Here is a 26,047-nt window from a genome sequence, read left to right as displayed (position 1 = left end):
CCGCTAATTCCCGCATCCATTCCAAGTATTTGTTGAATGCTATCCGATATTATTGATTATATCTCTAACATCAATCGAAAGTTATTTGAATGCTGCCTATGTCGTACGACCGTCGGCAGAGGAAATATCAAAACAGAGCCCAACAAATGTGAAATGCAGATAAAAAGACAAGCAAGGGGTAGTAGTGAGGGAACTCTACTGTCTTCAACATGCAGTGACCGTAGCTCGTTATCACAACAAAGTCCGTACAGCAACAGTTCAACGCAGATAAAAGCCCGAGAGAGCCCTGTTAAGTCAGTCAAGGACAGAGGTTGGGCTTGGGTCATTTGTGCTGCAGCTTTCTTCGATATTTTTATAGTCCTTGGAACTCTCTATACGTTTGGAGTTCTATATGTACCACTACTTGCTCAATTCAAAGCTTCCAAAGCAGAGACAGGTAAGTTTTGACGCTTTCAACCTTTTGACTAATTTTATCAGAAGTTTCTTCTAGCTTACACATAAACTCAAACTAATGATTGTATTTCGCCTCGGACAGACCGTATCTATATACTGATATGTTTTTATTCAGTCGCACTTGGATGGATTTCAAGCGCTATACAAAAACAGTATTTTTTTATGTAAAACCCTATTCTCTGCTTCTGACATTTTAGAAAACGTCTGAATATTTGCACAATGCACTTTTATTATTCTCTGTTGCATTAAATTATTGTTTGTTCGAGAAGAAGTAATACCGGATTCAGTGGTTTTGGACGCGTGATAAAGTGGCTTGTACAAGTATTAACACTTATATTATCAAATTAGTACATAAAGCGTTCACTATTAGTACTCCTTAAAAAAGAAACGATAGTCTGGATGATGGTCCGGATATACATTGCATTGTTTACATTTACGTTAAAACACTCTAGACACCACTTTTTATCCCAAAGACCGGGTAATATCGACTTTCATCACTTCTGGACATACATAACGAAGGTCAAGATGGGGTTTAGATACGATATTTTTTTGTTAAAACAGAACCACAAAAAGACACACAAACCGCAATATCTTCATTCTCAAGTGACACTATTATCTGGTGATCTCCTGGATGCTAAAAAGTAAACATTTCGATTACAACCGCGTTTGTGGCAACGGCTCTGTTGGTGCACAATTACGCTTATGGTAATGACTAAGCGAACAATCGACTGACCAAGGCTTTATGGCAAATTACACTCTCACTTATTCAGTAGAATCTATCTTTTTTAATATCAAGGCTTTAGAGCGAATTATCCTCGCACTTATTCAATAGAATGTATTTATTCTAGATGTAGATTAATAACGCCTCGCATGCCATATCTATCGGGAGGGGGGGGGGGTGAATAGGTTCGCGGATCGGTGGATTGGTCACGAAATGGTCACGGATTATGGATTTAGATGATTATTTCAGCGGATTGGCGGATTTTGGAAATACGGCGGATCACGGATCTGTTGACAATTTGGGCACGGATTTCGGATTTTCACTGCTTTGACGGTCGAATTTCGGATTTTAAATGAATTTCAATCAATGCTATTGTTTATCTGTCAAACCATGCGGATCTAAAAATATCTGCGGATTCACGGATTTGCCCCGAAAATGTTGCGGATTGGCGGATTTACATACCCCTATTCACCCCCCCCCCCCCCTATCAATGAATCAATGGCTGTCGTTTTTCTAAATGGTCTAAAAGAGTCTGGGGCGAGCGTGCGAGCGACCTGTGATTTCTAAAACGTTAGGGACTAGGCTCCATTCCCAAGATGGCTGCTAACAAAATCGGAGTAAACACGAATTCCTGCAAGTTTACGTAGAAATTATCGGCTAAACAAGCTCTAGAGCGACAAAAAAGCGAAATATGATCGAAGCAGACTCCTAAATATGGTATGTAATATGCCTAATATGCCTAATAAGAAAATGACCGAGTAGCTAGAAAAAATACTGTTTTTGGACAAGATTGACTGATATGATTCGTAGTTCGTCCCTTAGGGTAGAACTACATGAGATAATTTTTGTAGCGAAAGTTTTAGTTCCTTTATTTTTATTTTGTTGTTGTTGTCTTTTAAAAGCCTGCTCCAGTTGATTTCTTCTATTCAACGGTCTCCCTTTCTCCCTAGAATCCCCAGGGTGTTGTATGGGTAGGGAGGTACAGGAAAAAAAATTAAAAAAAGAATGTCATGATTATTTAAAACAAGAAAATGGTAACGCTTTTGCTTTTTTATCAACCATCTAGTTATAAAATTACATTTGGTTTGATAGGTTTCCTTTGCTGCATCCTAAAAGAGTTACTTTTCCCTCATAAGAAACAAAACAAAGATTAGGAATGAACGGAAGTGCTCTGAAAAATACAACAATGCAGGTATTTTCAATGCATCCATCTCACCTTCTCTGTGCACATACTATACCAAATGAGTCCTTGCATGTGTTGCAAGAAACGTTTTATGTTAGCAGAGTCACTTTGCTCTGTGTCAAAGAAGTACATTATTTAATAAAAACTCTCACTCCACTTCGAGAAGGTGAGATAAATATGGGAGAATGATGCATTGTGGTAGTTTCCTTGCGCCTTTGCTCATTCTTTATTTCTGCCTCTTTTTGAGGAATAGCAACTTTTGGTTATAAAAACTTTCGCGAAATTAAAATGATGGGGTGTGGAAAATGAGCATTGCATATCTAACCAAATGATAATTTAATTGCATATCTAACCAAATGATAAAAGATAAATTTGTTCTTGCAACATTGGTTTGTTCCATCAGTCGGTTCTCCATCTATTTGTGTTAGGGAAAGTCCATTTATTATCTCGAAAGGGGGCATGAGGATTTTGATAGAAGGGATATATATATATATATATCATTTTATATATATATCATTTTATATATATATCATTATATATATATATATATATATATATATATAAAATGATGGTTGAAGGCTTTCATAGAAAGTGCTCAATACTCGAAAGTAGAGCGGTGTATAGTGTTGGTTTGAGAAAAATACAAACTACATAGGTTTCCCTACAGGTCTGTTTCGTGGTTGCCCACTCATCAGGGGATTTAATGAGAATATTCCTACCATCGTATATATACTATTAACATTGAAATTTACATAATAATAGACTGATAGTTTTAGCTAAGGCGGTAAGAGGAACAATAGCGAGTCACATTAAATATGCGGGGCAAAAACTAACAGTGCGGAACGTGTGAAAAATTGATAGCGCGAAAATTTAACGGTGACGGGATTAACAGTTCTAATTGTTTCGTAGCAGGGCTTTGTTTCTGTGGCGGCACGAGGACACAAGTTCATTGCGTTTATTTAGAGTTGATAGTTTGGGTTGGCAGATGATCGTCAGCTTTTCCTTGAGGCAGAGGTTGCAACGCTTAGTGGTACTGTTGTAGGCGGAGTGGGAAGATAGAATGCGCCATGAAATAAAGTACTCAATCATGTTGTCCTTGAGAGTCCAGACGTGTTTGCTGAGTTCGGTGGAGTTTCTGTGTTTGGCGTGTCGGAATGATGCGGTGTGGTTTCTGTACCTGGTCTTGAAGCTGTTTTCAGTGAGCCCGACGTATGTTTCCGAGGTGTTGTTGTCTTTTCGAGTTACGGTAGCTTGGTAGATAACAGATGTCTGTAGGCAGTTTCCGTCTAGAGGGCAGGTGTCTTTCTGTCGGCAGTTGCATGTCTTGTTGTTGGTAGTGGTAGGGGCGGAGCTGGCGATCTCGGTAGCCGACGATGCGGTGATGATGCGCTTGTTGTGGTTGTCGATGATCTGTTTGGTGTTGTTCATGCAGCTGTAACTGATTTTGATGGTGTTTCTGTTGAAGATTTTACGGAGGTGGTTGTCTTTCGGGAAGTGCTTGTCTATCAGGGTGAGGAATCTGTGGCCGATGTTGGTGCTGGTGTTCTTGCTGAAGGGCGGGTTGTACCATAGGATGTTGTTGCGTTTGCGGGTTTTACGGTTGGTTACGGTGTTGGGTTCGTAGCGTAGCGTGTAGTTGTATCCGCTATCGTCGAGTGCTTTCTGGTAAGGTGGCGCGGTCTGGTCAAAGGAGGCTTGGTCTGAAGATAGGGCAGATAGGCGTCTGTTGATACCAGCAGGGATGTTCTTGGTGATGGAGGGCGGGTGGTTGCTCTCACGGTGGACATATTGTAGCGAGGAGTTCGGCTTTGTATAAGGCTGGTGTGCATTACGTTTTAGGTCAAGGGTGACGTCTAGGAAATTGACAACTTGTTTGTTTGCCTCAATGGTGATTCGGAGTCCGTTGTTGTTGAAGATGCGGCATAGTTCCTTTTTTAGGTTTTCGGTGGCTCTGGGTGTGGCGTTGGTGATGGCTAGTCCGTCGTCGCGGTAGAGTCCTACGTTTATATTGAGGTCCTATATATATATATATATATATATATATGCCCCTCCCCCTCCAGAAAACAATAAAGAAGGAGAAAAGGAAGGAACGAAAATGACAATGTAAAAGGAACGTGAGCAAGAGATTAGGCTGCAAGCTGGGGGAAAGAATTCGCTGAAAATATATCAATTCAGGAAAAAGTGAAGGCACTCAATTTCTTAGGTGTGACTAAATCCAGGTTGTCAAGCTGATAAAGGTTGTTGCTATATATGACTCAGAGGAAGCAAAAAGGCTTTTCGTTCTTCTCCTTGCGAGAAAAGGGAAGCACAAGAAAGAAAAGAAAAACGGAGAGAAAGACAGCAAATCAGACATAAGCAAGGATATGTTGATGACGAAGAATGAGTGCTTATAGCATCAGACCATTTTGTTAATAATTTAAAATATGAAACATAAGCATTTGATAAATATCATACATCGGAATCAATGAAAAAAAATGTATATAGGGTGTATACAGGTTCGCATTTCATAGATTGGATTGTGCGTGCCAAATTAACTGCTAAAGAAATCAGTGACATCCCCTTTTTAAAATCCATATGCTTTCAATGCCCCCCGACCTTCCTCAAGGCCCCCACAGTATCCTCTCCTCGGGATAATAAACAAACTTTCCCTTATTCCTCAAAATAATAATATATGTTTGCTGCATCGGTTTGTTCCATCGGCCAGTTCTGTAGAGGACCCGAAATATCCCAGGACCCGAAATGATCCCCAAAAGTACCCCAACTGATCCCGGGACCCGAAACGATCCCCAAGAGTCTCCAAAATGAACCCCAAGGAATTACAGTAATGGACAACTAAATGAATGTGTAAGAATTGGCTTTCAGTTTTAAAAACATATGAAACATTTAGCTTTGTTTGTGTTACTAAAAGGAAATTTACATTAACTAAAACTATAGTATTAAGATTTTTATATACGACTGCGGGGGAAATACAGTGGTTGAGTCAGAAATTGGGGTCAACTAACAATTCCTGTGATAGTAATTTGAGGAGCCCGGCGTGGATAAATCATTTTTACATAACAAGCCTTAAAAAAAAGTCTTTACAGATGGGACATGCTGCTTTACATAGGAAGCGAAATGTTTTAAAGTTATTTTTTGGCATGTTTGTTTTCGGTGAATGAAAGACCTATCATATCATGAGATCATGCCGGGGTGTACGCACGACTACATGAGGAAATTCAAAACTCACGTAATATAGCTGCCACATCCTCTTAATATTTTGCATCTGTAGTAGAAGGGTTGTTCGAGTGTATTACTCAGTGTGCTTTTGTCATTCCATCTTCTCGGCCAAACCGGCTGCCTAAAATGTGTCGATAAATATTCGCTTGTGTGAACAAGGATTTTGTTGTGAAATACATGTTTGGTTGTCAGATGAATATTAATTTTTAGGGGTGATGTTTACCGGAAATGAGATTTATAGTGTCGGAGTCATGTGTCGGAACCGCAAAATGTTAAGAGAGTGTTGGAGGTCAAAAGTTTGGTTGATCTGAGCAAAGCTGTGCTATGTTTATGCTTTATTTGTCTTTCAGTAGCAATTTAAAGTTGTGTATTTGTTTTGGACTCTGTTTATGGGTTTAACGCCAGGCAATGTAATAAATAGAAGTATTGTGTTGGAATTTAATATTTTTAAGTCACGTTGTTTAGAAATCGAGTCGCTGTTAACCCTTTATTATGCTTCAAGAATTGCAAGTATTTCTTCTGCTTTTCCTTTTCCATTACCGCAATTCCTTGGGGTTGATTTCGGGGACTCCTCGGTATCGTTTCGGGTACGAGGATTAGTTGGGGTACTTTTGGGGATCATTTTGGGTCCTGGGATCGTTTCGGGTCCTGGGATCATTTCGGGTCCTGTACAGTTCTCCATTTATTTCATGTGTTATACCTGTCAAATTATAATATAACTTTGTTTGCAGCATGGGTTGGTTCCATCGGTCAGTTCTCCATCTATTTCGTTTGTTACCTATCAAGTCTCCTTGCTGAGAGGTTTGGATGTCGCAAGATAACCATCGTCGGTGGCATCATTACCAGCCTGGGCCTTCTTATCTCTTCCTTCTGTACCAGCATCAAGTCTATGTATTTTACCTACGGCATCCTCGTGGGGATAGGCTCAAGTCTAAGCTATCTCCCTGCACTAGTCATGGTGGCTTTTTACTTCGAGAAGAAGCGTTCCCTTGCGACAGGTATCGCGGCCGCCGGGGGTAACATAGGCGCACTGATTCTAGCACCCTTGCAACAGACTCTAGTAGAGCACATCGGCTGGAGGAACTGTATGAGGTGCCTCAGTGCTTTCTCGTCTTTGATAATAGTCTGTGGACTGCTGTTTAAGCCTCTGCCTGAGCGAGAGCAGAAGATTTGCATGCAGGAGGACAGCTCGGACCACGAGGTTATACTGACACGCTCCCAGCGTCTTAAGCTTAGGACATGCCACTTTCCAAGGGCGCCTAGGTTCATCGTTTGGGCGATTGCTGGAACAGTTGCGTGCTTCGGCTATTTCATGCCACACGTGCACATTGTAAGATATAATGGGTGTCTCATATATCTCTAGTGCAAGGCCAAGTGTATAGACTCAGCAATACCAAGTGTACTAAATTCTTGATGAGCACTCGCTTGCGAGGCTTCAGTTATATAGGCTCTAAGTGTAAGGCCAAATGTACTATAGGCTCTAAGTGTAAGGCCAAATGTACTTCATTTTTTTTAGCCCTTGCTAGCTGATTTTCAGTGGAGGATCCACGGAGGCATATGCTCCCTTGATGGAATACTATGTTCATCAAATCTAAAATTCCACAATTTTTTGCTTCGCTATTCGATATAAGTTTTTTATATTGTCCCCCCTATGCAAATGAGAATGAGATGATTATTTCAGCAGTGAACGCAACCCTTTAACTAGGTCATCTCTCATTTTTAAGGATCCTTTCCCCATATGATACCTATAACTATGCACCCCCCCCATCCCATCATGGCTACGCCCCTGATGCACCTGTTCGTTCGTGCATGATGCCAAAGGTAATTGCACCATGGATGAGAATAAACAGACAGGTGAGAAATTTTAATAAATATCTCATGAATTCCCCACCCACTTCCCTAATGCTCAAATGCGATAAATTGTCTCTAAATGCATTTATTCTAATAATTGTATGTTTTTCTCCAGGTTCGGCTGTCTGAAGAGCTTGGGAGTTCGTATCGGGACGGCTCTCTTCTTCTGACATACATGAGCGCTGCATCTGCAGTAGGCAAAGTGATATTTGGTAAAATATCAGACTCAGATTGTGTAAATACATTGGTTTTATATCAGGTACGTATGTATACTCTTCCACTTGAACCTTACTTTAAATGGTCTTTTCCAATATCATCATAACCACATTAAACACTTAAAATTAACACTAAAAACATATAAAATTTCAATGATCGCCCTCCATTAACATCATCGTTATGATAACTATTTCTTCACCATTATTTAAATCGTTTGCCTCCAACATTCTAATGCCGTAATCATCATATTTATATATGTGTTATAAATTTCGGTGTTATAAATTTCATAAATACATTTTTATGATCTTATTGACGTGCATGGTTTTGACAGCATTCACATCGGTCATTTCCATTCTGGCCAAAGGCTACCCAACGCTTCTTGTGTAGGTCGGGATACAAGGCTTACATTGATATCATTATCTTGTAGATGTGCATGGTTTTGACAGCATTGACATCCGTCATTTCCATTCTAGCCACAGGCTACCAAATGCTTGTGGTGTACGCCGTGATACTAGGCTTGTTAGACGGGTCCTTTATCGGTCTGATGTCAATCGTCACCTTTGAGTGTTCCGAGCCTGATAATATGTCGCAGGCATGGGGAGGAGTGCTCATGTGCATGTCATTTACGATGCTTGTTGGTGCCCCTGCTGGAGGTGAGATGCCACCTGTTTAGGGATAGGCATGGGTCTGAGGGATAGGGATAGGCATGGGTCTGAGGGATACGGATAGGCATTGGTCTGAGGGATAGGGATAGGCATGGGTCTGAGGGATAGGGATAGGCATGGTCTGAGGGATAGGGATATTTATGAGTCTGAGGGATAGGAATATTTATGAGTCTGAGGAATAGGAATATTTATGAGTCTGAGGTATAGGGATAGGCATGGGTCTGAAGGAAAGGGATAGTCATGGGACTGAGGAATAGGGATATTTATGAGTCTTAGGGAAAGGGGTAGGCATGGGTCTGAGTGATAAGGATATTCATGGGTCTGAGGAATAGGGATATTTATGAGTCTTAGGGATAGGGATATTTATGGGTCTGAGGGATAGGTATTGGCATGGGTCTGAGGGATAGGGATATTCATGCGTCTGAGTGATAGGGATAGGCATGGGACTGAGGAATAGGGATATTTATGAGTCTTAGGGATAGGGATATTTATGGGTCTGAGGGATAGGGATAGGCATGGGTCTGAGAGATAGGGATATTTATGGGTCTGAGGGATAGGTATTGGCATGGGTCTGAGGGATAGGGATATTCATGCGTCTGAGGGATAGGGATAGTCATGGGTCTGAGGGATAGGGATAGGCATGGGTCTGAGGGATAGGGATAGGGATAGGCATGGGTCTGAGGGATAGGAATATTTATGAGTCTGAGGGATAGGAATATTTATGGGTCTGAGGGATACGGATAGGCATTGGTCTGAGGGATAGGGATAGGCATGGGTCTGAGGGATAGGGATATTTATGAGTCTGAGGGATAGGAATATTTATGGGTCTGAGGGATACGGATAGGCATTGGTCTGAGGGATAGGGATAGTCATGGGTCTGAGGGATAGGGATAGGCATGGGTCTGAGGGATAGGAATATTTATGAGTCTGATGGATAGGAATATTTATGGGTCTGAGGGATACAGATAGGCATTGGTCTGAGGGATAGGGATAGGCATGGGTCTGAGGGATAGGGATAGGCATGGGTCTGAGGGATAGGGATGGGCATGGGTCTGAGGGATAGGGATATTTATGGGTCTGAGGGATAGGGATATTCATGGGTCTGAGGGATATGGATAGGCATGGGTCTGAGGGATAGGAATATTTATGAGTCTGAGGAATAGGGATATTTATGGGTCTGAGGGATACGGATAGGCATGGGTATGAGGGATAGGGATATTTATGAGTCTTAGGGATAGGGATATTCATGGGTCTGAGGGATAAGGATAGGCATGGGTCTGAGGGATAGGGATAGGGATGGGTCTGAGGGATAGGGATAGGGATAGGCATGGGTCTGAGGGATAGGAATATTTATGAGTCTTAGGGATAGGGATATTTATGGGTCTGAGGGATACGGATAGGCATGGGTATGAGGGATAGGGATAGGGATGGGTCTGAGGGATTGGGATATTTATGGGTCTGAGGGATTGGGATATTCATGGGTCTGAGGGATAGGGATATTTATAGGTCTGAGGAATTGGGATAGGCATGGGTCTGAGGGATTGGGATTTTTATGGGTCTGAGGGATTGGGATATTCATGGGTCTGAGGGATAGGGATATTTATAGGTCTGAGAAATTGGGATAGGCATGGGTCTGAGGAATAGGGATGGGCATGTGTCTGAGGGATAGGGGTAGGCATGGGTCTGAGGGATAGGGATAGGCATGGGTCTGAGGAGTAGGGATGGGCATGGGTCTTAGGAATAGGGATAGGCATGGGTCTGAGGAATAGGGATGGGTCTGAGGGATAGGGGTAGGCATGGGTCTGAGGGATGAGGGTTATTCATGGGTCTAAGGGATAGGGATATTTATGGGTCTGAGGGATAGGAATAGTCATGGGTCTGAGGGATAGGGATATTTAGGAGTCTTAGGGATAGGGATATTCATGGGTCTAAGGGATAGGGATATTTATGGGTCTAAGGGATTGGGATTTTTATGGGTCTGAGGGATTGGGATATTTATGGGTCTGAGGGATAGGGATATTTATGGGTCTGAGGGATAGGGATAGTCATGGGTTTGAGGGATAGGGATAGGCATGGGTCTGAGGAATAGAGATATTCATGGGTCTGAGGGATAGGGATAGTCATGGGTTTGAGGGATAGGGATGGGCATGGTTCTAAGGGATAGGGATATTTATGGGTCTGAGGAATAGGGATAGGGATAGGCATGGGTCTGAGGGATAGGGATAGGGATAGGCATGGGTCTGAGGGATAGGGATATTCATGGGTCTGAGGAATAGGGATAGGCATGGGTCTGAGGAATAGGGATGGGCATGGGTCTGAGGGATAGGGATAGACATGGTCTGAGGGATAGGGATATTTATTGGTCTGAGGGATAGGGATAGGCATGGGTCTGAAGGATAGGGATATTCATGGGTCTGAGGGATAGGGATATTTATGAGTCTTAGGGATAGGGATAGGCATGGGTCTGAATCTATTATTTGCTGGCGGCCTTGCAAGAGGTAGATTGTGACTACAATATATGCTAGCTAACGGCAAGTCCTTTGGTGTCGTTCGAGGTGTTCGGAAGAACCACTCCACTTGACTAGAAGGTTCGCTCAAATGAAACAAAACTGAGTTCCACTTTAAGTTCTTCGAATTAAGAATGGTTACTAAATGGGTAAACGAACCCCCTCTCAAAATCTTGGCTACGTGTTTGGGGTTTGATAATCTAAATAGTTTATTCTTTTGCGTTATTTCTCTGCAGGTTGGCTCGGGACTATAACCGGGAGGTACCGCAATGTCTTCTTCCTTGCTGGGGGGCCCATGCTCCTAGGAGCTGCCATATTTAGTTTTATATGGTGCGTGAAAGCACCAAAGCAGGAAACTGATCAGCGGCAGTCCGTTTACCTCCCTGGAAGCGACGGCGAGATACTCGTGTATGAACGCCTGACTGTCGTCTAAATCTAGTGATTGAGTTTAATTTCGGTGAATTGCGAGCGAGGTGATTATTTCTTTTGTTTTCAGCGGGTTAAAAAATATTTGTCATTTGCAGAAATACCGGACCTGTGTAATTAAAGACATTTGCATTTAGCAAGATAAATATGAGAAACACTGGCAGTAAAGGCCCCGCTAAGGCAATTCAGTTTTCCTTAAACTTGCAATGCTACTTTTGTTGCGTTGCGAGTTGCAACAAAAATAGAATTATTTTCTACTTTTCGCAAGATTGCGAAAAAAATGAGCCTGTGTATCTTGTCATCGTTGCATTGCAAATTTAAGGAATTTTAGCCTTGTGTATCATGACCTTAAAAGGGGAACGCGCACGTTTTTAATTCCTCATGGCGCCATCCTTACGTTGTGCGAGGGAGTGGGTCGGGTCGATAAACAAACAGCATGCTGGGACGACCTTAGGGGGGAGGGGGGGATTCAACATGACGTCGTAAACATGTTAATAATGTGATACCGAATGGGAGCTAGGAAATTAAACGTTTTGTCATTTTTGCTGCAAGAAAATCTGCGTTAGAAAGATTCAGAACATCAACATTGGCATCGTTGGACGCCATGTTAAGAAGCCGACTCAGCGTGCTGCTCATTTCTCGACTCTACCCAATCCCCCGCGCAACATAAATACAAACGTCGAAACGGCTAAAGCCGGCAAGGTTTGGGGGGAGGGGGGGGTGGGAGGGGGGCCTGGGCAGGTATTCTTCATAGGCGTTTTTAGGCAGGCGTCGAGGCTAGGACAGGCACGGTGACAACAATTGTAAATAGAGGTTGCTTTCGTGCCGTCTTAAATCTAGCCAAGACCTTCGCGATAATGAAAAAAAAAATGGGAAAAACTTTATATGGGGTAATTTTTTTATCAAAATGAGGAAAATGAGTGGTGATTCCAATATTTAGTAATTATTTATCATCAAATTTGTAAAGTTTAAAATGACGGCTTTAGTTTTGTACAAAGATTGAATTAAAAGAAAGTCTACTTTCAGCAAATGACGCCCTAGTTGTATTTACTTTATTTAATCAATTATGCGACCAGCCTTTAAAGGACGGTGGCACCTAATGATGGCTTCCGTCTGTCTGCGAGTACAGATTAAGTATGCGGTCGGTTTAATCCGTTGATATATGTTGAAGCGCCTTCTGTGGCTGTATAACCCGACTCAGGAACGGCATGCTCTGCGGCAGTTGCTATATATGTAGTCTCTGTGGGGCTTGTGAGGCCCCATGTTTGCCATGGCGCAATACTGAACTCACCCATAATCTTTTCCATGGTCCGCAATACTGAACTCACCCATAATCTTTGCCATGGTCCGCAATACTGAACTCACCCATAATCTTTTCCATGGTCCGCAATACTGAACCCATCCATAATCTTTGCTTTCCGTCGATGATTGGGACATAGCAGCTGGTCAAATGGCATCTTTGGAATGTAATGTGCATAGACAGCTTAGCCCCACACTACCCTAGCCCCCTCTTGTCCTTCTCCATCCTTCTTCCAGATCGACAGGTCTAAAACGTCGACAGTCCGCATTGCACTCCCCTAAGCTCTACAAGTTAAGTTTCACACAACAGATCACCATTTAGAAAATAGTGCGGAAACTGTAAGAAAAACAAAGCGGGTCTACTAGGGTAGTGTGGGGCTAAGCTATCATTCCAAGGATGCCTTTTGACCAGCTGCCATGTCCCGATCATCAACGTCATGCTTCACATCCAATCACCTGTACTGTGACTGTGACTGACGTCACATTACGTAAACACTTAGAATTGTTTAGGAGGTATAGGCTGGGAGAGTTCCGTCCATTTGTTACTACCTAGTGGGGGTTTCTGTCATTCTACTATCATTCATTTTGAATAACAATAATATCTCTAATAGGGATGAGAAACAACATTCGAAAGCTGCTATGAATATTGATAAAGAAAGATTGATGCAGAATGTGTATACAATCATTATTCGGTAGCCTTTCTTCACATCTGCTCTAAATAGTCATAAATTAAATTAAGCAAAAGTGACCAGTGTATCACTATCGTTAATATAAGGAACGCATTAATTATATTGAACTGGTCGCTAACGAATCGCCTCAAAAATCCGAGCCAAACTCTAGAAAAAAAATCAAACAAGCAATCTTTGGCTTAATGTTAAAGCGAAATTTCTCAGAGAAGAAATCGAGCCAAGGTAACTGGCGATGATGAACAAGAAAACAAATTTATCCAAAACTTACTATTGCTAGTCGGATGTAAGTGGCTTTGAGTCAAGTACACCCGCCAGGTACTGCTACCCTCCCCCCCCCCCCCCCCCTTCCCCAACAAATAAAAGCAACGAGAAAAAAAAAAAAACATGAAAGTGGTAGCGTAGTTCTACCGCAAGAGGGACATAAGTGTATTTTGTATTTTCTAGAACGCGAGGGACAAAAAAAATGACCGCTTTGCACTTTGTGTGGGAAATACTTCTCATTAACTCCACTTTCTTGGCTAAGAGAGAAGGTATGACCTAGATACCAATGCCTTACTTTTCGGGTGTATTTTATATTTTTAGTTTTATTGGAAAAATCAAATGAACCGCCTGAGGCTCTATCCCGCGGGTTTCTACGGGACGGCTTCCATATATGGAATTGGTTCCAAGGAAACTAACACCACCGTCACGTAGTGTCAAATACCTCGCCACAAATTTAGCCCACAAACAGTCTACTTGCTTTTCACCGCAAATTTTAAACCTCTGCCGGAATGACAAGTGACTGATTCGTTGAGAAATGATGCGAGAACGATCTTCAGGTAATTATTTGTGCCTTTAAATGATGTTTTCTGTTCTGCCTTCTAGTTTCTTCGATTTGTTGTGCTTTCCTGCAAATCTATCCCTCGTTCCGAAAATCTCGCAGCACATTACTATCATGCTAATCATCTTTTAGTTATACTTCTTAAACTAAATACTAGTAATTCTTATGTCCCACAGGACCGACACTTAAAGAAATTGTATAACTGCATCGCTCCGGCATGGAAAGGTTTGAGAAACTTGGCAAGATCGGCGAGGGGTCTTACGGAGTCGTTTTCAAATGTAGACACAAGGAAACGGGGCAAATTGTGGCGATCAAGAAGTTCGTTGAATCCGAAGATGATCCACTTATCAAAAAAATAGCGATGAGAGAAGTTAAAATGCTCAAGGTACTGTAGAAAACAGAAATTCTCCGATTGACTTGTACTGGTTCGTAATAGTAGCTAAGAGAGATCTTAATTTTAGCAAGTCGTAGATGTTGATTCCGTTGCAAATTTTTGTTGACTTTGTTGCTTCTGTTTACTATGCCTTAATAATTCGCTTTATTACATTTCCTATTGCTTCAAAATTGCTTTCTCTGTTTCACTAGAGTATCAAATAGAGTATCAAGTATAAATTTATTCCCGAAGAAATCCGGCGAGTTCTACTTTACGTAACACTTTCCGTCGCCATGTTTTAATCGTATTTTTTGACAGGGAGTCATCACTCTCTTGACTAACTGAACTTCCATAATAATTACTCTCACTGTAAGCCAAGCATTCATTGAATGCTATCATAATATTCAAAAACCTCCATAATAACCATTTCCCTTTTTAACAAAAATCTTAAGAGAATCTGTCATTTGTTGTGCTGCGTTCTTATCACGAGTTGTTTGTTTTTGTTGCTATGTGTAACTTTCTCTCTTGGATGCCCTAGCTTTGTCACAAATTTATACCAAAATCGAAAAATAATCTTTCCTGCTAAACCATGTTTTATGGCACTAGGGCTTTTCCAACTTTCCTTTTTTTTAAACCAATACACAAGATGTCCTTGACCTACGTACTTTAAACCTTGAAGGATCAAAATCTTACTCGAATTTGAAGACATTGGACTTTTTTCCTCGATAAACATATTCGGCCATGCATCCTAAAAAGCGTTTAAGGTCCATGATTCGGCGAATTAATTTGTTGTGACTATCTCGAACACACTTCGCATGTTTGCAATTTTCTTTTAATCAGTTGTCTGTATTCTTTCCCTAATTTGACCCTCGACAAAAAAGGGGTCATCCTTCTTCTTTGACTATAACTATATTCAGAATTTTTCTGCTACATCGTTTTCTCTACAGTATCTCAATTCCAGTCTGAACTTCGAACATATACACCATAGCTTTAATTTGTGGCTCTTTGTGTTTCTTGAGCTCCTATGCGTCTACCATATAAAATAATAATTAAATTTGTCCTTAAAAAATAAAAAAACTGTAAACTATTCAGATGCCCAAGGATTATATTTGGAAAAACACAAGGGCTAGTCATAAACATGCATATTAGTTTGGTATTTTGTAAAAAGAAATTGAATTTGACTGCAGCAATGGAGCAGATTTAGGGATAGCAGCAAAGTTGTCTGAGTTACAGAGATTTTCTAGACTACTGTAGTTACAGTATTGACAATTTAGTGAAATGAATCCAATTATAAAATCCTACTATGAAGAAATCTTTCATCACATGTTCAATATGTCATGTTTCTCAAAATAGATTTAATTTGATTTAATGTCCATAATTCTGAGCTCCAACTGTAAAATCTTGTGCACAGAACTGGGTGTGCATTGCATTTTCAGAAGAATCAAGAATTTTGATGATCACCAAGCACTGCGTCTGCTGTGCTTCTTTTTTTCTATGAACTTGTATCTGATGTATCCAATGACAAAGTTGTTAACAAAAATGATCATTTGTTTTAACAGGTATCACTACAGTTTGTCTTCTATCCTCTGTTTCAACTCTAGCGGCACACTTGAAAGCTAATTATTAAAGTGTTGTGAAGTGGAGCTGTCTTATGCAACTGTGTTACAGTAACAGAGCAACAATATTTGAGAGCAATTTTCAGCAATGTTTTAGATTACTTACTAACTAACTTGTAATGTTTTCCGATTCCTTAGAAGTGTCTGCTTAAACACAGTGTTTCTGATGAAGTGTAGAAAACAAAACAATGAAAAATTAGAAATAATGTTGAAATCTCAAAACTCCAGGAGTTTCCAAAGACACAAGAGACCTCTGTGTCCCAATGTTTAATTCTCTCAGGCATACAGTAAATAAAATGCTAATCATGCTATTTTCTTCATAGCAATTGAAGCACCCCAACCTAGTCAATCTGTTAGAAGTTTTCAAAAGAAAGAGGAAGCTTCATCTGGTATTTGAATACTGTGACCAGACAGTACTCAACGTCCTTGATAAACACCCCAATGGGTAAGTTACAAGATGTGTACCACACAGATTCACAGCGGCCACTCTGCCATACCAAGGTACTGTACAGTAGAACTTGTATGTACAGTACACATTCCAACTGATTTCCAAGTCATCTTATGTTTGTAAACGAAATAACCTTGCTTAAGGCCTGGATAAACATTCAAACATGTTTTTCAAGCATTGCATTTGACGCAAATGTTTGTACGTTTAGCCACCTGCAAAACATGGCACTAAATTGGCTTCCACAACATGTCCAGATGTTGAAATGAGATCAAACCTTTTCATCAAACATTTGTGTTGAACGTACATGTTTTATCGTTTAGCCACTCATCACACAAAACATTGCATGCTTTTAATTTTATCCAATAACAGCTCTAAATCCCCATGGTGAAAAAGTGGGCAACCTCATGTTATATGAAAATGTTTTGCCACCTCGCCAAACATGCTCGCATGAGAGTTCGATTTCAATGTTTGGCAAACCTGTTTGAATATTTGGCCAGTCCTTTATAATACATATATATTTCTATTGGTAATGATTGATGGATTAGTAACAAAGAACAAAATGATTTTCTTATGGATTAGTGGGCCTATGTAGTATGGTACAGTAATAAGCCATTTGTTCAAGCTCTTGACAAGACAAGTTTAAATCTAACTATTCATTTTTTTCAAGATTGAGCAGGAGTTTTGCCATCTTCTTATACTTATAGAGTTACAATTTCTTGCTTTTTCAAATGTTAAAAATTCATGTGGTCCCAACTAGTACTATTCTCCCACGAAGCTGTTCTTTGTGTCAGTCACACAACACTCCCATCTGATGGTAGCGTTGCATGACCAACACAAAGAACAGCTGTGCAGAAGACTAAACTAGTCCTGTTTTTGTCAATTCTTACTGTAAAATGTATAAAAATAGTCATGAGTATTTATTTTGTTTTTGGTCTTTAAAACTTACAGTACTTTTTGACCAGTACAGTATTACAGTAGTCTTATTTTCTTTTTTAGTGTCAATGAAGATACAGTCAAGAATATCATTTATCAGACATTAAAAGCAGTTGACTTTTGCCATTCTCATAATGTAAGTATCATGTTATCATTCTGCATTGCATCCACATAATCAGCAAATATGACTGTAACATTCTCTTATATAGAAATCTGACTAAAATGAACCCTATATTTGACCTGTTATAAACATCCATTGCCTACATTTATACCAGAGACTGCAGATGTTGTTTTGTAACTTATTTTCTTACTTTTTACAATTTCTGTAAATATATTTACGTGTTTGTTGTAAATTTAATTTGCAGTGTATTCATCGTGATGTCAAGCCAGAAAATATTCTTATAACCAAGAACTACATAATAAAGCTTTGTGACTTTGGATTTGCCAGATTGATAAGTAGGTGTTATAATATGATTGATATATCTTGTCCTATAACCTTATTGTCTTATTTTGTTCTTCTAATACTACTACTTTTAAACCACGATCGCACCAGTTCCACATGTGCAGTCAAGGCAACCGTTAAGTGATTAACAAGACACTGGCGTGTGGTTGCCGTAACTGTCAAAAGGAAACTCCAAAACATACTAAAAGTCTATTGTTTTACATTCTTGTAGTCATTTTAGACTGACTTTACTGTTTGTGATACCAACGAAATGAATTGTAGAGAGACTTGATGATATACAGTACGAGACACAACCTATGCTGTGTTTATTGCATTGGTACCACTCCTGACCATAGTTAGGTTTCCCTCTATGTAGTCTGCCGTAGGTAAACTGATGATATTGCTGCTTTAGTTTTATTTATTTTACTAATTTCCACTAGGTAACCTTGTCATCTTTCTTAATGCAATGTATTGATTACATATTTTGCTTCCCTAAAGACCCAGGCGAGGACTACACAGATTACGTAGCAACGAGGTGGTACAGAGCGCCAGAACTACTTGTGGGGGATACGGCATATGGCCCCCCTGTGGATGTCTGGGCTATTGGATGTGTATTTGCTGAGCTTCTAGTTGGTCAACCATTATGGCCAGGAAGATCTGATGTAGATCAACTATACTTAATCAAGAAAACACTTGGTATTGTTCAATTTTCTTTTTCTGTGAAACTCTTTGAACAATCTTTTAAAGATTTACAAAAAATATACACTATGTTTCCTACCCAATTACTTTTCCTTTCACTTCTTTTCATACTCCAAACTGTATGTACTGTACCAGTGGGGGCATCTGGCACTGTAGCAATATAATGATATATTATTGTATTTATTTGTTTTCAACAGGGAACCTCATTCCTAGGCATATTCAAATCTTCAGTCAGAATCACTTTTTTAGAGGCCTGCAAATCCCTGAACCTACCACTAGGGTAAGTGCATTGCTCTTTATATTTTGTGACGTGTACACCTGTAGGTAAGATCATACTTTTTATAACCTTTTTTTGCCTAAATGCAGAACAATGTCAAACAATATCCTAGTGCACTAAAAAATGATTTGAATTATAGTGCAGTATAATCATCATTTTTTAGCATTTCCCCAAATAATGTTATTTAGATGTATCCTAAGCTTGAAATACTTGCTGGTTCAGTATTCAGTAAAAATAAAGACAAATTAAATTGAATACTGCTTTATCACCTTTATCCCTAAGCCAGACAAAGATCTCATACCACAGCAACTTCACCAGTTTTCAAAATACCATTGTCATTACACTGGGGCAGGAACACAACTGGTTGGGTATTTTGTATGTTGGTGTGTTTATAGATGTGTCATTCATGTTTTTATTATTTTCACAAACTATTAGGAGCCGCTGGAAATGAAGTATTCTCATATCTCCACTGATGCACTTAGCTTTATGAAGGTATTTATGATTGATTGCAAGATTTCTGGCAATGTGGCTTGATCTTTCTTATTAGTACATTGAATCTCAGTTGCTATGTACTGTAGTAGCTTATGGTATGTATCTACTGCACTTTTCTTCTTGTAAGGGTTATCCTGTATGCTGATGTTTTTCTGATCTTTGGAAATTGCCTTTTCCTGCTTTCAGGTTTTTTTGCTTATTGTGTTTTCTTGACCTTTGGAAACTGTGCCTTTTCTTACTGTAATGGTTTTTTGGTGTATGGCGGTCTTCTGATCTCAGGAAACTGTGCCCTTCCTCACTGTAAGGTTTTCTTACTGTATGATGGTCTTTAAAAACTATATGCTTTTCCCTTCTGTTAGTTTTTTGTGTTTGGCGATTTGGGGCATGGCTTACTGTATGTGCTTTTTCTAGGGTTGTCTGGTAATGGAGCCAAATGACCGATTGACATGTGAGGAGTTGTTAGATCATAAATACTTTAAAGACTCAAGAGATTTGTTTGAGTCTGAGCTTCAAGAGAAAATTCCCAAGAATCAGCAGTCGCAGAACTTGAAATCCAAAAAGCCAAAGGTCAGAGTTTGATTCCATGTGTTTCAGTTTTCAAATGATCTGTTATGGTGACTAGGCAGAAGATAGCACTACTTCTTTATCATTTTGTAAATCGCATTCATTTTGTTGTGCATGAGAATTCAAACCACCACAAGTTACCATGGTTTTCAATATTCTAACAATCTCTCACCAACAAATTGGAACAGCAAAATCATGTTCTGGCTTCGGTCATTCAATATCCTTGAAGCCAATGGCCAGCCTTGAAATTGTTTCTAATCATGCCCATACCTAACAACTCTCCCGGTTTTTGCGGGAGACCCATTGTTTTTAGCCTTTATCTCCCTGCAAAAAAATTAAACTTCCTTTAAATTTACTGTAATCTCCCAGGAAAAATTATCGAGAATTTCTTATACAGTTCTTGTCTATGAAGCTCAATCTCCTGGATTTCTAGCTTTCAAGGTTGGAAAGTAAGCGTACAACCTCCACCCAAGGCATTGCTCATCAAAAATCACCAAATGAAATTCCAATATGTCAGAGGCCAGAAAGTGTAGTATTTATTTTATTTTAGTTGGCAGTTGCTTGTGAGGGTGTTGAAAATTGCTGTAACTGTAAAAGTTACCAATTATTGTTGTGTGTTTGTGACATATTGGATAAGATATCAATTATGTTTTAGAATCGGCCAAGACTTGCCCCATCTGAGAGTGAACAAATTCCAAGACACTTGCCTCTGTTAGCAGTTACAGCTGAATGTATGTCGCCTGCACCAGAAAAGCTTGGTATGTTTGAAATAATAACATTTCTTTTTTCTCATAGACCTGATGTACTATATATCATATTTACCTCTTTTTTAAGATACATATGTTTTTGTTAGCTACGTGTTAGGGCAGTCTTGTAACAAGCTCTAGTTAAAATGATGATGGCATCCCTCTTCTTCATAAAAACACTCTCCTCCTTTACTGTGCCTGGTGCACACGAGTGACTACATAACTACATAATGACATAAGAGAAAAAACATTGTTTTTTCTTTTATGCATTATGTCCATGTTGTTATGTTAGGCTAAACAGAGTTAGTGCACCCATGTCGTTATGTCACTAGTGTGCACCAGGCATTATTCTTCATTTATAATTTATCTCTGGCCATGCTAATCTGCTGTAGTTCATTTCTTGATAAATGATTTTGACACTTGTCTTTGTTTGATTATACTCTTTTCAGAAAAAATGAAAGAAAAAGAGAAGAAGCAGAGTAAATTAGATCACCTACCATCTATACAGCCAAATAACAGCTAGACTTAACAGCAATGATTAGACATACCTGCTCAGCAATAGCAGGTCTAGATAGTTGTCTATACAGCCAACCAACTGGTAGACTTAATATTGTTTTTGACTCAGAAATAGGAATTACTGCTTTGGCAGTAAGAGTCATTGCTATAGAAATGTCAAATATGATGTACTGTATCTTTGGACCTTTGACAACTACAGTATCATGACATAATCGTTTTCTGTAAGAAGTTGTATATACATGTATTTCTATACATAACACCAAGATGCAATAAGGTCCTAATCAACACATATTTTATAACACCAATTGCATATTCATTATACTTAAGTATTATTTTTCACATATTTTGAGACTCAAACACTGTTCCATAAAAAAAGTTTTCATATTAATTGACTAGCTTACTTATTTTTAATAATTGTATCTGTTGTATCAAAACCAAGGTGTTCTTGAGATAATATAGGCTATCATGGAGCAAGATTTAGTATTTTATGGAGGTTCTTTGTGTACCCTCCATAACAAAATAAGTATACTGAATAGTAAACCACATTCATCATCTAGGGGATTTTGTAAAATCTTTGGTATGTACTACCAGTAGTAATTTATATTGGTCATTGATAATGATCTATTGTCAGCATGTATGGCGGTGTAAAGTATATAGTAAGCAATAATTGAACTTATTAGTAAAGGCTGGAGTCATATAATGGTTCTTCCATTCTTTTCATCTTTAAGCACTTTTCCATCTTTACTAATTTTTTTCAAATCCCTTTGTGAAGACTGTTCGGGCAGAAGACCCTGATGACACCACCCTTCAACCAAAAATAACATTAGAGGGATTTGTTTAAAGATGCTCTTTTGAAATTAAGGGTTTACTCTTGAAATCATATAGAAAGTTCTGTTTGTTCAAAAAGTTTTTTATTGTGCCAAAGAGGATGGGGACCGGGGTACCAAGAAACCTTCCTCCCCCCCCCCACTTCACACAATTGAAAACCCTTTGACAAAACAACAAGACCATGTATTTTCAACTGTAAGTTGTGAAAACTAAATAAAATCATATGTAATGGGAGGAACTAGTGATTGGCTTACCTCCCCCCACCCCCCCACCCCCCAAAAAAACCTATCATATTGATCTCTAGAGAAGTACATTGAATCGGGTCACCTGTTTTTTGAAATCCTTGCTTTCCTCAGCTTTCCCTCTTTTGAATTCCTGGATCTGCAACTTAGTAAGGTAGATATACTTGGACTCTGGAGAACAGGATTGTAAGGCTTAAACATCTTTTGGACACCCCAAAAATAAATTTTAACAAAAAAATCGTACCTCACATCAACACATCTACACCAGAGAAATACTAAAAAAAGAGGGATTATATAGGCTGAAACTTACAATAACGACAACGTACAGGACCGCCTCAAGGCGCTAGAGTGACGAGTTCAGAACAGCTGCGTGGGAGACTACCCAGGGGTGGCACTACTTTTTAGACACCAGAGGTAATTCCATACCTGTCGACCTCCCAAAATCTCAAGGCTTGAGATTTTTTGGGGGGTGGGTAGGAGTAGGGAATATTTATTTTTGGAGGGTGGGGTGGGTATACTCCCAGGCATTTGCTGTATAGAAAGCTCTCGCGCACAAATCCACTTATAGATCTCACGAGGGTGTTAGATAAATTTCGATACGCAAGGAAATTATTGTTTTAATTCTTTGAAATAAAAAGAGGCGATAGAATTATTTTTCGGATAGCTAAAACGCGGGAGATCTGGTGCTCAACCCGGGAGAGAAGGAAAAGGGGTCCAAAATCTTAGACTCCCGCCTAATGCGGGAGAGTTGACAGGTATGAAATTCCAGCCTGCTACGGCTCTGTAACAATGCAATTTTGGGTCCTTTGAATGGGGTGGGATGCCTGTGGTGAAGACGATGGTAAAATTTCTGTATTCCCTATCTTCGTGGATATTACTGTAAAAACCTTTCCGCGCTCTGACGATAGGTTCGTTAAGAAATAACCATTTTTTTGTTTGTTTTTATTCGGGGCCAAGATTGATTATTAAAACAGCTTTCAATATTTACAATCTGACACTGTATTTGTGACACAAAAACATTTTTAACAGGCCACCTCGGCCACAGACACGAGTCTTGCTGTCATTAGCATACATTCAAACTCACTACGTAAAAAACAAAGCTTTTTACCGCAAGACAACCCGTCTATGTGCAGCTATTTTATCGATATCAATGTGCAACTTCTAATTTTTAAGATAGAGTAATGCGGGTTTCTGCATACTGGACTGGGAAAGGCAGCATAGTTCTTGTTGTATATTCCCTTGTCTTTCTTATAGTGGCGTGGAATCACTATCACGTTCATGCGAAAATTCTGCAACAAGGTATGAGCTACTTATATGGCACCAATCCCCCATACAATACAAATATGTTCTTGTAATATTTCGGTTAATATCCGCTCGGAAGAAGGGCTTCATCGCTGAAGAGTCCTTGTAAATCCAAACATCTCTTGTTCTTTATAACGTAGATTGTACATTTCATCTTAGTTTTCTTAAAATTATTAATTTCCACGCTAAACCACCATCATTACACGTCCGTCTTTCAACCTTAAGCTTTTGGGTGTCTCATGATTGATTTTAATTTATTTCATTTCCTCATAACAAACACTGCCTAAGTATTTTGAGTGGTTTAGTTTGTGTTTTGCACACACGTGTTCTGGTCTGTGTTTGTTTTGAATCCTCGGACGATTTATCGTTCTATTATAAGCAGATTTATCATTTTATTTAACCCTCTGATTAATTTCCATCTGATTTTAATACCTATATAATATAATACCTATATAGCGATTTGTTTCCGGGATTTTGTTATTGCGACATTAAAATCTGTCAATGGATTTGGCGCGGTTTTCAAAATGTCTCTTTTTACTTACCGTGTTATGTAATACAAAGAAAAAAAATAGATATGACATCTATTACAAAGCATAATTTGAAGTACCAGTCGTTAGAATAAGTTAGATTTCACACAACAAATATTATTATTTAAACAATATATTTACCCAGGGAAAGTGTTTGGTTTGGGCAGTGTCACCTGACAAGTTGCTATTCCTAAGGGGGATTCTGCTATCTCTTACATTTAAAAGTTTCTTCAACAACACCCAATTTGCCATGTCTTAGGGTTAAAAATTTCTTTTGACCATGTCCAAAGTGCCCTCCCTTAGGGTTAAAATCGATTTTGCAGATGATCACTCGGTCTGTTTTTATGTCTCCTCCCCCCCCCCCCTTCCCCCCATGTTTCATCCCAGCTTGGACAGAAATCTTGTGAAATCGGGTGAAATACAGTAAATATGTGAAAAAAACAAGAAAGCTAATGCACTAGAATACAGAGAATGTATGAACATGTAACAAAAACTAGGCTTGTGATAATGTCCAAAATCTTGTGACACCCGCCTGATGCAGGTGAGTTTACACTCCTCTCTCTAGTAAACACCCCCCTCTATTTAACGCCCTCCCTACTCCCTCCCCCTTCCAACTTAAAAAACAAACAACATAGGAATTCCGGTTATATTGATAAAATTTAATTGCCTTCTTGCTTAATCTGAGCATGGCTACTACTTGGTGAGACTTGCTTGATGTCAAGAAATGCTTGCCATGCAGGCTATAATTTAAAGTGATCCTGACTGAGATAAGAACCCCACTGCACTTGGGTATGTTATGTTTTTATAGCTGGTAAAGAATGCCCCTCTCTAATAATCACCTCCTATCTATTGAACGCCCCCCCCCCCCCCCTCGGACCATCAAAATTTTATAAATGCCCCGCACGTTTATTAGATCATTTAAGGTAAGCTGATAAAAGGGTGCTCTGCATTCTGGTAGTTGAGGTAGGTTTCTATAGTAATTTGGGTGTAATCTTTTAGCTGAAATGACATATTTCCAAGCCATATTTTTCCTCAATCGCTATACCTTCAGTTTCAACCCCTAAATAATACAATGGCCACCCCTGGGAGTATCCACTATGGGGCAGATATGGCTTAGTTTGTATATGGCACTGTGGCCTGTCAGTCCATATCCTGTTTTTATTTCTCAGCCAAGAACTGTGGAAGCCGCCATTTTAAATGTGTGAGTGATGGAAAGTGTATCCCTAAGTCTTGGCGCTGTGATGGGGAGATGGATTGTCCTGATAGCAGTGACGAGGAAGGCTGTGGTAAGTGTAATGCACTTTGTTCTTTTACTGCATAAGTAATCATCAAATGCAGTATCTGATTCATATAATGATCTTAGGGTAGTGGATAGATTTGTGCCAAGTAATTAAGGTTTAATTCTTAAATCAAATTCAATTTGTATAATAGGGGTGAAATTTCTTTTTGAAATGGTTACCAATCATATGAGCAGCGAAAAAGTTTGCAAAAGTATGAAAGATGATACAACTTTAAAGTTATATTTCACTCCTAGAATTGTGGCCGATTACCCTGAAATTTACAACTAACTTAGGTTCCTGAATAGTTGAAGTTGGGATAAAAAATTGACTAGGTTGTTTTTATTATTGCTTATAATTAAATTGATGAAATAGGTAATTGAATGATTGGGATATTTATTTATTTGAAAATTGATTGTTTGACTATAATTGACTGACTAATTTATTAATTTACTGGCTCATTGATTAATTCATGGATGATATTTCTTGTTCAAATTGTAATATCTCTATATCTTCTTTTTCTTTAGTAAACAGGACATGTTCATCCAAAGAATTTAACTGTAACAATCAATGTGTGCCTCTGAGCTGGAAATGTGATGGCGAAAAAGACTGCAGACCTGGAGGGTTTGACGAGGAAGGATGTGGTGAGGCTTTTATATTTATCATGAGTAATGTTTATATGTACTTCTTATCTACCAAGTGCATGGGCAATAAAATTA

General features: G+C 39.3%; 3 protein-coding genes across 3 annotated transcripts in view; all 3 read left to right on the top strand.

The window, feature by feature from the left end:
- On the top strand, positions 1-12,271 carry LOC5521676 (monocarboxylate transporter 12). The gene is made up of 5 exons (XM_032366911.2): positions 1-436; positions 6,305-6,903; positions 7,540-7,683; positions 8,068-8,293; positions 11,049-12,271. Exons 1-5 carry the CDS (start codon positions 37-39, stop codon positions 11,243-11,245), a joined length of 1,566 nt encoding a protein of 521 aa, XP_032222802.2. The 5' UTR covers positions 1-36; the 3' UTR covers positions 11,246-12,271.
- Positions 12,272-13,881: 1,610 nt separating this feature from the next.
- On the top strand, positions 13,882-21,852 carry LOC5521779 (cyclin-dependent kinase-like 4). The gene is made up of 11 exons (XM_032367061.2): positions 13,882-14,044; positions 14,223-14,431; positions 16,359-16,480; positions 17,480-17,552; positions 17,782-17,872; positions 18,357-18,554; positions 18,755-18,837; positions 19,270-19,326; positions 19,738-19,893; positions 20,546-20,648; positions 21,086-21,852. Exons 2-11 carry the CDS (start codon positions 14,264-14,266, stop codon positions 21,157-21,159), a joined length of 1,125 nt encoding a protein of 374 aa, XP_032222952.1. The 5' UTR covers positions 13,882-14,044; positions 14,223-14,263; the 3' UTR covers positions 21,160-21,852.
- Positions 21,853-23,263: 1,411 nt separating this feature from the next.
- The window catches only part of LOC5521778 (low-density lipoprotein receptor-related protein 1), a 74,852-nt gene continuing 72,068 nt past the window's right edge, over positions 23,264-26,047 (top strand). The window contains exons 1-3 of the mRNA XM_048724349.1: positions 23,264-23,521; positions 25,221-25,337; positions 25,856-25,972. Coding sequence (XP_048580306.1) covers positions 23,404-23,521; positions 25,221-25,337; positions 25,856-25,972 — 352 coding nt within the window. The 5' untranslated portion in view covers positions 23,264-23,403. The remainder of the gene's footprint in view (positions 23,522-25,220; positions 25,338-25,855; positions 25,973-26,047) is intronic.

This window comes from Nematostella vectensis, chromosome 2, assembly GCF_932526225.1.
Source record: "Nematostella vectensis chromosome 2, jaNemVect1.1, whole genome shotgun sequence".
Taxonomy (NCBI): domain Eukaryota; kingdom Metazoa; phylum Cnidaria; class Anthozoa; order Actiniaria; family Edwardsiidae; genus Nematostella; species Nematostella vectensis.
The sequence above is the reverse complement of the archived record's forward strand: the minus strand, read 5'-3'. Positions and strand labels throughout refer to the sequence as shown.